This window comes from Bombyx mandarina, chromosome 23 (genome assembly GCF_030267445.1).
Source record: "Bombyx mandarina strain Sakado chromosome 23, ASM3026744v2".
Lineage (NCBI taxonomy): Eukaryota > Metazoa > Arthropoda > Insecta > Lepidoptera > Bombycidae > Bombyx > Bombyx mandarina.
In genome coordinates, this window is record NC_143229.1 from 17,141,353 (window position 1) to 17,153,795 (window position 12,443).

Sequence of the window (12,443 nt, forward strand, 5' to 3'; positions counted from 1 at the left end):
TCCGAAGCGAAGGTATCGAATGGGTACTGCAGTGTAGAAATAATATGCATAATTCACACAAAACAGTGTTTATTTCGTTTTGTACACATACACATTATGAAATTAATGAAATTTTAATACTTATTCAAAAATTTTAAGAAATCATCCCACGGACAGAGATCATTTTTATCGATCGCACATTCTTTGAGCTCCAGTGTTTCTCGTAATGGCGGGTTTTTAAAGTTGATTTTAACGCCATCTCTTATTTGATTCCAAGACTGATAAACGTATTCTACTTTCAAATAATAATCACCGGCCACGTCCTTCCATTTTTGAAATATAATCTTCCCGCCTACCGGGTACGGCTCGTACTGCTCCATTAGCACAAACGGATTGAAGCCTAAAGCGTTGGTTAATATGTTGAAATTCGTGTCGTGGCCCACGAGCAGAGCAAATTTAATATTTTCGTTCGAGAATATAGACCTCATATACCTGACCGTAGGTCGGGCGGTATCCTTGACAGCTGAAGGAATATTAAATCGCATTTGTTGATCCTTAACCGCTATTTTAGTTAGGACTTCCCATTGCTTGGGACTAGTCACTTCTCCCCACGCAACTTCTTTCAACGGACGTCCTTCGTAGTAACTCATTATGAAATTATCAACTACGGAATTCCCTATTCTCAGAGGACCGTTCAGCTCTAGTTCTTCACCAACGTGATAAATTACAATATTCTTGTCGTGGACCAAATTGCAGAATCCTTGAGTTTCGCATATTTTAGAGGTTTTTATGTCGATAATCTTGTCTAATTCTTCGTAGGCATCTGTTAGTTTACAATTGGCGAGCATTTCCTCGATTTCTTCGAGTACTTTTTGTTTGTAGGCTTCGGTGGTGTTGTGAATAGCAGAATTGAAGATGATGTCATGTATATCAAAATCCTTTTTATGCTTCACGTTTATATTACAGTCAGGGAATGCGGCATCGACAAACGCCTTCGCAGTAGCTATCGTTCGTCTCTTATTATTCGCATAAATCAAAACGGTTTCTTTGTCGGGACACGTTCCGGGTAAAAGTTGATTCTCTCTCATCCATTTCGTTAGATATTCGCTCATATGGCCTTCCAATAAGGCTCCTTTTTCCGTCAGCATGCCCGGCTCTTGGGACCATTTCGGAAATATTTTGTTCGTGTATTCATCTATATGTTTTGATAATGGAACTCTTAAGTTGTGACGACTAAAAATTAATACTTGCTCGAGGTGTAGACAGCCAACGCCGGATAATAAAAAAAAATTAAAAGTTACCGCCAACATTTCGTTCACTGTGTGCGATAAATTAAAAAAAAAAACTTATGCCTATGCTTTGAAATTTAGCAAACGTGTCAACGGAGCCACGTTACAAGCACAACTGGATTGTGTGTTTTTGCATTGATTGCGATAAAACTCGTTGCATCAAAACTCAGTACGAATTAGTTTCGTATTTGTTCCGGGCGTCGCGTCATGAAATCACAAGATGTTTTTTTAAGGAATTTTATGTTCAAGTTATATTGATAATTTAAAGTGTTGTTACTGTAGTTTGCGTGAAGGTTATATTTATTATTTTAATAAGTACAGAGTTCTTATGAAACGTGAATATTTTTCAATGTTTTAGAAATGAAAAACTCAACTGAATGTCAGCGGACACAATCTCAAATCATTTATTCGAATACCTAGTGTAAGCGGCTATACCAATCACAGTTTACAATGTAGGTACCTTTTTTTTTTTTTTCCTACCTAAGCTGATAGCCTTGAGAGGCTATTTCAGCGTAACCGTGGCTAGTAGGTGAGCTCACGGGGCTCAAACCTGATGACGATGCTAACGCGAACCCTAGCAAGAGCCGTGCTTCGCAGAATCTACCACCGGATCGGAAACGCGACCCACTGAGAAGATCCGGCGAGAAACTCAGTGGGCTGTGTCTGAGAGTTAATTTACTCGTCGAGCCCTTCGTCGCAAGCGACGGTTTCGACGAGAACGGTGACCGGTGTAGGTACCTACGAAGTGGTTTTTGGGTGAAGTAATTAAAAAAATATTTCCTCATTTAACTATTATGTATTTTTATTATTAAAGGCTTCGATCAGCAATAGTATGTAACTGCTGATCGAAGATTAAAAGTAAATAGGTACGAATAGATTTCTTTACAGTGTACTTTTATTGTAACATTAACATTTTAATTTGAATTAGGTACCTGCCTACGCACGGAACAAACGAAGCGTGTTTTAAAGACCTTAATATTTTCAATTCCAGGTCCTTTGTTTTAAGATGTACATATATACTTATTAAAGTTATCATAATACTGCATACCTATTTAATTATATTATCCTGAAGGATAGGTAAGCTACGTTAGTAATTACATATTTCACATTTTTAACATTAATAACATATTTTGTTTACTTTAATTTTGATTTAAATGTGTGTGCGAATTGTTGGATTATTGTTATCTGATAATAAATGAATTGAACGAAATTGAATTATAGTTTATACTGAATATTTTAATATCAAGAGTGAAAGTGGTACCTACAATGCTATTTTGTTACGTAACTTTTTATGTGTGTTAACACATTTCATGGCTCGAGCTTAAACCGCTTAGACTCCTTCTGATGTAACACTGGGCATAATTGATATAAGACATGAATATACCGAGAATTTTTTAGGTTAGGTTTTATCTATATATTAATTCGTGAAGCAAAAACTTTGTATCCCTTTTTACGAAAATTGCGCGGACGGAGGAGTATGAAATTTTCCACACTTATAGAGAATATAGAGAAGAAATGCACAATGCTAATATTTTTTTTAAAATAATGCATAAAAGATACATTAATCAATAAAGAAAACATTACACACACTACATACCATGTATTTGACGCACACACGCATGCATACTATTTATTGTCAAACTTTTGTTCTTGGCGTCAAATTGAGAATAGATTAAATATTGTTTGTCTTTGTTAATATTTTTTATAGTTTAGTCTTGGCGAAATTTGTGATTATAGAAGTATAAAATACAATAATAATAGTGTACAAACTTCCAATTCCCATTAATTATAGTCGAATTTCGACTACTGCGGGACCTCTAGTACTAGGTAATAATATTATGTTTCTTCATCTTTCTCCGCGTCATTGTTTTTTTTACGTTCCATTTCCGCTCGAACGAAATTTCCGAATTCACTATTCGATATGGGAAATAAGTCACGTCATAAAACTTGGAATGTCGTTACCTACTAAAAACGCAAATGTGGTTAAAACATTGACGATTGATAATCTCGTCTACAAATAAATCTAATTTAGTTATTGAATGTGAAGAAGAAGAGAAGATGACTATTTTGACCTTGGGCTCTAAAAAACCAATCCAAGTTTGGCTATGGATTTTTAGAGTTTAATTATTCACTTGTGTGTACGTACCTAATAAAAAAAAAGATATTTCTTGCATCACTTTTCCTATTCATTATGTTGCAAGCCAGATTGTGTTTCTTTTTACTTGTGTTTTTTATGTATATTTTTAGCTTGTGATGTGTATTGTGTGCCTGATAAATAAAATATATAAATAATATCTCATTACGCATTAAACAAATGTGATGATTTAATTAAGAAACGACGCGGTTGCGTAACTAGAGGCTTTATAATGAAACAATCAATTTTAAATATTTTTTAACGATCACCGCCAAATTGGTGGTACCAACAAGTGATTTGTGGTGACTTTTTAGTTTTTACCGTAACCGGTCCTCTGTGAGCATAATCAATAATTAAGTGTGAAAAAACACACAGATTTGTTTTGTTACCGGAGCCTAATCGCGAATCCACGTTGATAGACAAGGTCGAAGTTATTAAACATGTCGGAGACGGTCATTAGTTTGGTGGCAAAACGACGCAGCACGATTCCCGGGAGATGACAGCACGATCGTAATTTCGTCGGAGCTCGGCTAACTTCGTGCTACGGCAGAGCCTAGCCGATGGAGGCACGCATAGACGCAAATTCACTTACCAACCAGCCTTCTTGAAGAGCGGTGCCTCCGTCCTAAGAACTCTCATTCGTTTTCGTTTGCTAACGTCAAGAGAAGATTTCTAAATTGTTCTAAGACAAAAAACGTGTTTTGTGTACTCAATATTTCTCTAACTCGATCACCCTATTCGCCCATGTGATGTCTGACGATGGTCTTTATAATGCGGTCTCTCCGACCTACATATTTTACAACAGGAAATCAGAAATGGGCGGGATTTTCGTACTTACTAGTGCTGGCTAGTAAAGGGCTACCAGTAGATCACTATTCTTAGTACCCTGGTATAAGACTATTTTTCCTTACGAAATCACAGGTAGCCGCGAGGGCATATTCCAGCTTCACTTCAGGTTTGGTAGGAAATTTCATGAGGCTGAACCTGTGGGTAGTTGTTAATACTGGCCCTAGCAAGAGCGGTGCTTCGCTGAATCTACCCGAATAAAGACGTTATACGATAAAATCGCGTTCATACTCGTACGCCTATATCCGATGATCTGCATGCGAAGTGTGGTTTGCTATTTACTTTTCGCCCTTCATAAATAATATTTTGGTGTACAATATTATAATATTAACAAAATAGAAGAAAACGACGCTAGGCACTAGACGATACTATAGTAGAATTATTTTGTCCGTGCAGTTTGGGTCATAAAACACAGGCCGGCTAGGGCGGTGAGCATGTTGCGCGGGCGCAACGTCATTATCGATAAAAACAAATGAGTCATCGAAGGCAGGTAGTATACGAACGGCGGCGGGGTAGTTACGAAGGGTGGTGAGACATTGTTATGTTACGAGTCATTTGTACTTACCTGCAAATTATAGTACATTATGTCGATGGGAAATGTGTTTCATTCGTTCTCTGAATGTCTTTAGTGACACAATGGCTACTCCTTTGTTTTGTATCAAAACGGCAGAATTTATTCAAAATAATATTTACACATGTTGTTGTCAACAATGTGCTAAAATTTTTCACTGAAATAAAAATAAATCCCGAAAGGTTAAAAAGTATAAATTTCTGCCGTTCTCGTTAACTTGCTGCGGCGATATGTGGTGTAAGTGGCGATTAGTGATTTTTTTCTTTCATTTTTATCACTAACCCACAAAATGACAAAACTAAATACACTATCGATAACGCTTATCGACAACAATAATGCGCATCACTATGCCCGTCCATAAGGCTCGTGAGTGGAAGAGAGAACCAAATACTCGCTTCACCGCTCCGATTTTTTATGACCCAAACTGCACGGACAAAATAATTCTACTAGGTATAGTTATATTAATATTTACGATTTATATTATACATAAATCCGCACGAATCTTGTTAAATGACGTCAGATGACGCCTGCGCGTTCGGGAATTCCGATCGCGCCCGATGACACCCGAATGCGACTTGATATGCCGATATTGTAAGCTACGGAAGTAAATTGTCACTTCGAAATAAAATGAGTGACAACATATCTTCGCTGAGAATTTTCAGTGGACTTTTTGAAAGAATCCAAGACACGTTCAGAGGTTTCGATTAATTTTTCATTTTTTAGCACTGATGATAAACAGTTAATAAGACACCGTTATTACACGATTAAACCTGAAGAAACACTAAACGAATTCTCATCTGGCGTTCCCGCCAAATAGTCGCTCGGTACGCAAATAGTTTGAAACAGAATATAAACATTTCGAGGGGTGAAAGGCTATTTGGTATAAGCGACATTTATCTTTGTAATTAAAGGTCCGTTTCATTTGGTATTAGCATCAATAATTCGATATTTTTAATTGAACTTCAATTAGCTTTACCCCATTCAAATATCTGAAAAAGTATTTTTGTTATGATGTATTTTGCAAATTTTAAACTTTAAATGGCTCTTCTGTAATGTTGCAAAAATCTCGCGTAAACCTTTCACCTCTCGATTTAATCTACCTAAAGTGAAAAATCTGCGAAGTGGCTAAAATTTTAAAATTTTTTAAAAAAATTTACTAAATAGTTCAACAATTCACCCAACTCGTCGCGCGTTAGGTCTATGCACGTACCCGCCAAAAAGTAATTTTCATTTGAGATTAAAGAAAACCAGAAATAAAACGACTTGATGATTCTTTTTCAATAATTTATTTAATCTATGGCGAACATTCGACTAAGAACGCTTTATTCTCTCGGCTTCAGTTTTACACTTAAATTTAACAGAATTGAATGTGATTTGAATAATTCATAATAAATAAACAATTATTTTTTTGTCTCCCTTATTTACTATAGAAGCGAGTGAGAAGGCAAAGATTCTTGTGCAATGTATTTATTTTTTAGATTAACTTTAGGGAAGATTTCATTAGAAATTTCTGCGTTGAGACATGAGGTCGTCTCAATAGTATATCGACATAAGGCTGTGCCGTGTAACAGGTAGCATGTGTGACGGCAGGCCTTCAAATGTTTTTCTACAATAATAATTACTTTAAACACATTTAAAACGATAATTCTTGAAGTCATATACATATAAAGTCGATATATTTATTATGACTGAACCTTTCATATAGACGAGAAAGAGAACACTCTAATTGCATTTATATTCTATTATAATGTATTTTTTTATATCTGACTAATAGAGGATAAGATTTTTTCTTAAGTATATAATAGATCTAAATAAAATTAAAAGGCCGACAAAGTATAAAGAAACCGTTTATGCAGATACAAATATGTCTCCGGCTAGGGTTGTCACAGCCCCTTTTAGGGTTGTCACAGCCCGTTGTAGGGTTGTCACAGCCCGTTGTAGGGTTGTCACAGTCACTTGTAGGGTTGTCACAGCCCTTTGTAGGGTTGTCGCGTTCACAAAGCTGCATATAACCGATGACTAACTTTTGTCCGTCTGTCGGAGGGGCCGTATCTGTTTCAGCTTGGTCGAGTGGCCGTCGAATTTTATTTCAACGTCGCAATCGCTCAGTGGGTGCGACACGGGCCCGCTGTTCCGGTCCGGGCTGAGGGGCGTCGCGAAGCCGCTGTCAATCGATTTGCTACCGGACTTCTCTGTGTTAGGACTCAGATTCAACGACATGCACTTTCTGCTCTGGAACAAAAGCAGGTCGTCGATGTACGAGCCGCTTCTGGTTTCCTCCTGGCTGGGCAGCTCCGAGCTTGGCTGCGGATGTCGATCCGAGCGAGCCGCTAAACCACCAGACACCTTCCCATCCAACTCTTTAAGCGCACACGATAGACCTTCGTCATTACCGTTCCTTTCATTCTCGCTTCTCTCATCTAAGGCCTTGAGAGGGTTTTTCGTGAGACCAGAATGCACTGAAAGGGATTTTTTCATTGTGAACCTTCTTCTGTCGTTTTCAGGCGAATATTTCTCGGCGACGTCTTCTTTGTTCGTCTTCGCAAAGAGATTCGGGGTGCTGATACCTTTATGGGTTCTTCTATCGTCATCCTCGGCGGTCCTCGACGAGAACATCTTCGAGCCGAAGGACAGCCTCTTGCTGTGGCTCTGGACGATCCTCTTGATTTCCTGGGGCAGGTCGGCGCGCTGGTGGGCGCTCACGTACCGACTCAGCAGCGTCAGTTGTTGCTCGATGCTCTTGTTGGCGGCTTCGAGACGGGCTTGGCTCTTTTGATAGTTTTCTATTGCCTCCATGGCTGACTGGAAATTTGTATTTTTTTTTTGTATTGCTTAGATGGTTGGACAAACTCACAGCCTGGTGTTAAGTGGTTACTGGAGCCCATAGACATCTACAACGTAAATGCGCCACCCACCTTGAGATATAAGTTCTAAGGTCTTAAGTATAGTTACAACGGCTGCCCCACCCTTCAAAACCGAAACGCATTACTGGTTCACGGCAGAAGTAGGCAGGGTGGTGGTTCCTACCTGCGCGGACTCACAAGAGGTCCTACCACCAGTGGTTTTTTAAGAGTTCCCTGAGGAATTTGCTTAGGACATCATCGTCTCCCCTAGAACCTTTTCCCCGGAGACCTGGCACGTACCATCCGGCTCTGAAAGAAGCTCCCCTCAACGGTGTTTCCCGAGCGCTACAACATGTCCTTCTTCAAACCAAGTTTGATGAGTCTTTAGCATTAACTTTGCTTACGTTCACGAGCGAGGACCACCACTTGCCATTTACGACCCATATGCCCCACACCTAGATCCATTGTTTAAAATGTCCCTACTAGCCGGTTCGTCCAAGCACAATTAGTATGACGATGATGATGATGATGATGATAGATGATGAGTAGTTAAGTTGAACTTAAGAACCGGTACCACAATCATTCCTCTTAAAAAAATATTCAAAAGAGAGGTAGGTAGGCAGCGGCTTTGCTCTGCTCCTGGCATTGCTGAAGTCCATGGGCGACGGTAACTACGGTGAAGCAGTAATACGTTCCGGTTCGAAGGGTGGGGCAGCCGTGGTGGGGGGGGTCTCATCTGAAAGAATTATCGGTGCGCTCACGTCCAGTTGCTCGCTCATTCGTCTGTTCTCTTCCGTGAGCTTCCGGTTCTGCTGGGTGAGGGTCGCCAGCCGCGGCATCTCCTCGCGCAGCACGGAGTACTCGACGGCATACTCGCTCAGCTCACGGCTTATGTCCATCGAGAGGACCTATCCATATATAAAAATGACGTATTGAAATCTCCTTTCTGGCATAAGTAACTGAAGCCTGCGGGATGTTAGGACCAGGCAGCGGCTTGGCTCTGCTCCTGGCATTGAAGTCCATGGGCGACGGTAACCACTCACCATCAGGTGGGCCGTATGCTCGTCAGCTTACAAGGGCAATAAAAAAATGAAAAAAAAATACACAAATCAGTTATAGATAAGCAACTCGAGCACTCAACAAAAATGTTTTCGGGCGTCGGCCACTAGATGGCATCGCTTCGATTAGTTTCTCATTGCTCCTGTAGATGGCAGTAACATATTATCTATCCTATATTTTATTTTAATGAAGCATTTTGTAAAATTTTTGAAATTGATAAAATTTAATCAATTTGTCTATAACAAATAAAGACTTGTATAATTTATTTTGATTTTTTATTTTCTGTGTTTAATTATACAATAATTAAGTGCCTTAATTTTAACAACATAAGTTTAGGGGCACCCGCTACAAGATGTCGCTAGTTTCCATACAAAAAATATTTGTCTTAAAGTAGTACAGTTTTTTTTCTATTTATACCCTCAGTGAAAGTTCAGTCAAACAAGTACTCGTTACAAGAGGTCATTGATCTGATTTTTAGACGTGTTACATTGCGTGCATCAAAATCATATAAATATGTTATTAAGTTTTATTTAAAGGCATACCTTTTTCATTACTTTCTCGTACATCGGTTTGTCTATGTCCGGTAATTTATGTTTCAAATACTCGGCGGCCTCTTCGCAACTCTGACACAACATCAAACCGACTTTATGAACTGAGAGGAGAGAAAGAGACACAGCGAATACTATGTTTAGAGAGTCCAGGAATATCAGATCTGAAAGAAAGAGACGGAAAATTTTATAGTTTAGCATGGGACTAGAGGCTAGATGTAGGTCGGATCTGTGTCTGTCTGTGTACGAGAAGAGCTCGGGATCAGTACAGAGCTGCAGAGGACTGTGTCTATAGTAGTGTAGTATAGGACTAGAGGCTAGATGTAGGTCGGATCTGTGTCTGTCTGTGTACGAGAAGAGCTCGGGATCAGTACAGAGCTGCAGAGGACTGTGTCTATAGTAGTGTAGTATAGGACTAGAGGCTAGATGTAGGTCGGATCTGTGTCTGTCTGTGTACGAGAAGAGCTCGGGATCAGTACAGAGCTGCAGAGGACTGTGTCTATAGTAGTGTAGTATAGGACTAGAGGCTAGATGTAGGTCGGATCTGTGTCTGTCTGTGTACGAGAAGAGCTCGGGATCAGTACAGAGCTGCAGAGGACTGTGTCTATAGTAGTGTAGTATAGGACTAGAGGCTAGATGTAGGTCGGATCTGTGTCTGTCTGTGTACGAGAAGAGCTCGGGATCAGTACAGAGCTGCAGAGGACTGTGTCTATAGTAGTGTAGTATAGGACTAGAGGCTAGATGTAGGTCGGATCTGTGTCTGTCTGTGTACGAGAAGAGCTCGGGATCAGTACAGAGCTGCAGAGGACTGTGTCTATAGTAGTGTAGTATAGGACTAGAGGCTAGATGTAGGTCGGATCTGTGTCTGTCTGTGTACGAGAAGAGCTCGGGATCAGTACAGAGCTGCAGAGGACTGTGTCTATAGTAGTGTAGTATAGGACTAGAGGCTAGATGTAGGTCGGATCTGTGTCTGTCTGTGTACGAGAAGAGCTCGGGATCAGTACAGAGCTGCAGAGGACTGTGTCTATAGTAGTGTAGTATAGGACTAGAGGCTAGATGTAGGTCGGATCTGTGTCTGTCTGTGTACGAGAAGAGCTCGGGATCAGTACAGAGCTGCAGAGGACTGTGTCTATAGTAGTGTAGTATAGGACTAGAGGCTAGATGTAGGTCGGATCTGTGTCTGTCTGTGTACGAGAAGAGCTCGGGATCAGTACAGAGCTGCAGAGGACTGTGTCTATAGTAGTGTAGTATAGGACTAGAGGCTAGATGTAGGTCGGATCTGTGTCTGTCTGTGTACGAGAAGAGCTCGGGATCAGTACAGAGCTGCAGAGGACTGTGTCTATAGTAGTGTAGTATAGGACTAGAGGCTAGATGTAGGTCGGATCTGTGTCTGTCTGTGTACGAGAAGAGCTCGGGATCAGTACAGAGCTGCAGAGGACTGTGTCTATAGTAGTGTAGTATAGGACTAGAGGCTAGATGTAGGTCGGATCTGTGTCTGTCTGTGTACGAGAAGAGCTCGGGATCAGTACAGAGCTGCAGAGGACTGTGTCTATAGTAGTGTAGTATAGGACTAGAGGCTAGATGTAGGTCGGATCTGTGTCTGTCTGTGTACGAGAAGAGCTCGGGATCAGTACAGAGCTGCAGAGGACTGTGTCTATAGTAGTGTAGTATAGGACTAGAGGCTAGATGTAGGTCGGATCTGTGTCTGTCTGTGTACGAGAAGAGCTCGGGATCAGTACAGAGCTGCAGAGGACTGTGTCTATAGTAGTGTAGTATAGGACTAGAGGCTAGATGTAGGTCGGATCTGTGTCTGTCTGTGTACGAGAAGAGCTCGGGATCAGTACAGAGCTGCAGAGGACTGTGTCTATAGTAGTGTAGTATAGGACTAGAGGCTAGATGTAGGTCGGATCTGTGTCTGTCTGTGTACGAGAAGAGCTCGGGATCAGTACAGAGCTGCGGAGGACTGTGTCTATAGTAGTGTAGTATAGGACTAGAGGCTAGATGTAGGTCGGATCTGTGTCTGTCTGTGTACGAGAAGAGCTCGGGATCAGTACAGAGCTGCAGAGGACTGTGTCTATAGTAGTGTAGTATAGGACTAGAGGCTAGATGTAGGTCGGATCTGTGTCTGTCTGTGTACGAGAAGAGCTCGGGATCAGTACAGAGCTGCAGAGGACTGTGTCTATAGTAGTGTAGTATAGGACTAGAGGCTAGATGTAGGTCGGATCTGTGTCTGTCTGTGTACGAGAAGAGCTCGGGATCAGTACAGAGCTGCAGAGGACTGTGTCTATAGTAGTGTATTATAGGACTAGAGGCTAGATGTAGGTCGGATCTGTGTCTGTCTGTGTACGAGAAGAGCTCGGGATCAGTACAGAGCTGCAGAGGACTGTGTCTATAGTAGTGTAGTATAGGACTAGAGGCTAGATGTAGGTCGGATCTGTGTCTGTCTGTGTACGAGAAGAGCTCGGGATCAGTACAGAGCTGCAGAGGACTGTGTCTATAGTAGTGTAGTATAGGACTAGAGGCTAGATGTAGGTCGGATCTGTGTCTGTCTGTGTACGAGAAGAGCTCGGGATCAGTACAGAGCTGCAGAGGACTGTGTCTATAGTAGTGTAGTATAGGACTAGAGGCTAGATGTAGGTCGGATCTGTGTCTGTCTGTGTACGAGAAGAGCTCGGGATCAGTACAGAGCTGCAGAGGACTGTGTCTATAGTAGTGTAGTATAGGACTAGAGGCTAGATGTAGGTCGGATCTGTGTCTGTCTGTGTACGAGAAGAGCTCGGGATCAGTACAGAGCTGCAGAGGACTGTGTCTATAGTAGTGTAGTATAGGACTAGAGGCTAGATGTAGGTCGGATCTGTGTCTGTCTGTGTACGAGAAGAGCTCGGGATCAGTACAGAGCTGCAGAGGACTGTGTCTATAGTAGTGTAGTATAGGACTAGAGGCTAGATGTAGGTCGGATCTGTGTCTGTCTGTGTACGAGAAGAGCTCGGGATCAGTACAGAGCTGCAGAGGACTGTGTCTATAGTAGTGTAGTATAGGACTAGAGGCTAGATGTAGGTCGGATCTGTGTCTGTCTGTGTACGAGAAGAGCTCGGGATCAGTACAGAGCTGCAGAGGACTGTGTCTATAGTAGTGTAGTATAGGACTAGAGGCTAGATGTAGGTCGGATCTGTG

The 12,443-nt window shown here is 41.2% G+C and overlaps 1 protein-coding gene across 7 annotated transcripts in view; it reads right to left on the bottom strand.

Moving 5' to 3' along the window:
- Positions 1 to 6,092: 6,092 nt before the first annotated feature.
- The window catches only part of plx (PTB_TBC1D1_like and TBC domain-containing protein plx), a 70,759-nt gene continuing 64,408 nt past the window's right edge, over positions 6,093 to 12,443 (bottom strand). For all 7 annotated transcript variants that reach the window (XM_089737686.1, XM_028175823.2, XM_028175822.2 and 4 more), the window contains 3 exons: positions 9,264 to 9,433; positions 8,424 to 8,570; positions 6,093 to 7,621 (listed from right to left, as the gene is read on the bottom strand). In XM_089737686.1, coding sequence (XP_089593812.1) covers positions 6,839 to 7,621; positions 8,424 to 8,570; positions 9,264 to 9,433 — 1,100 coding nt within the window. In that variant the 3' untranslated portion in view covers positions 6,093 to 6,838. The remainder of the gene's footprint in view (positions 7,622 to 8,423; positions 8,571 to 9,263; positions 9,434 to 12,443) is intronic.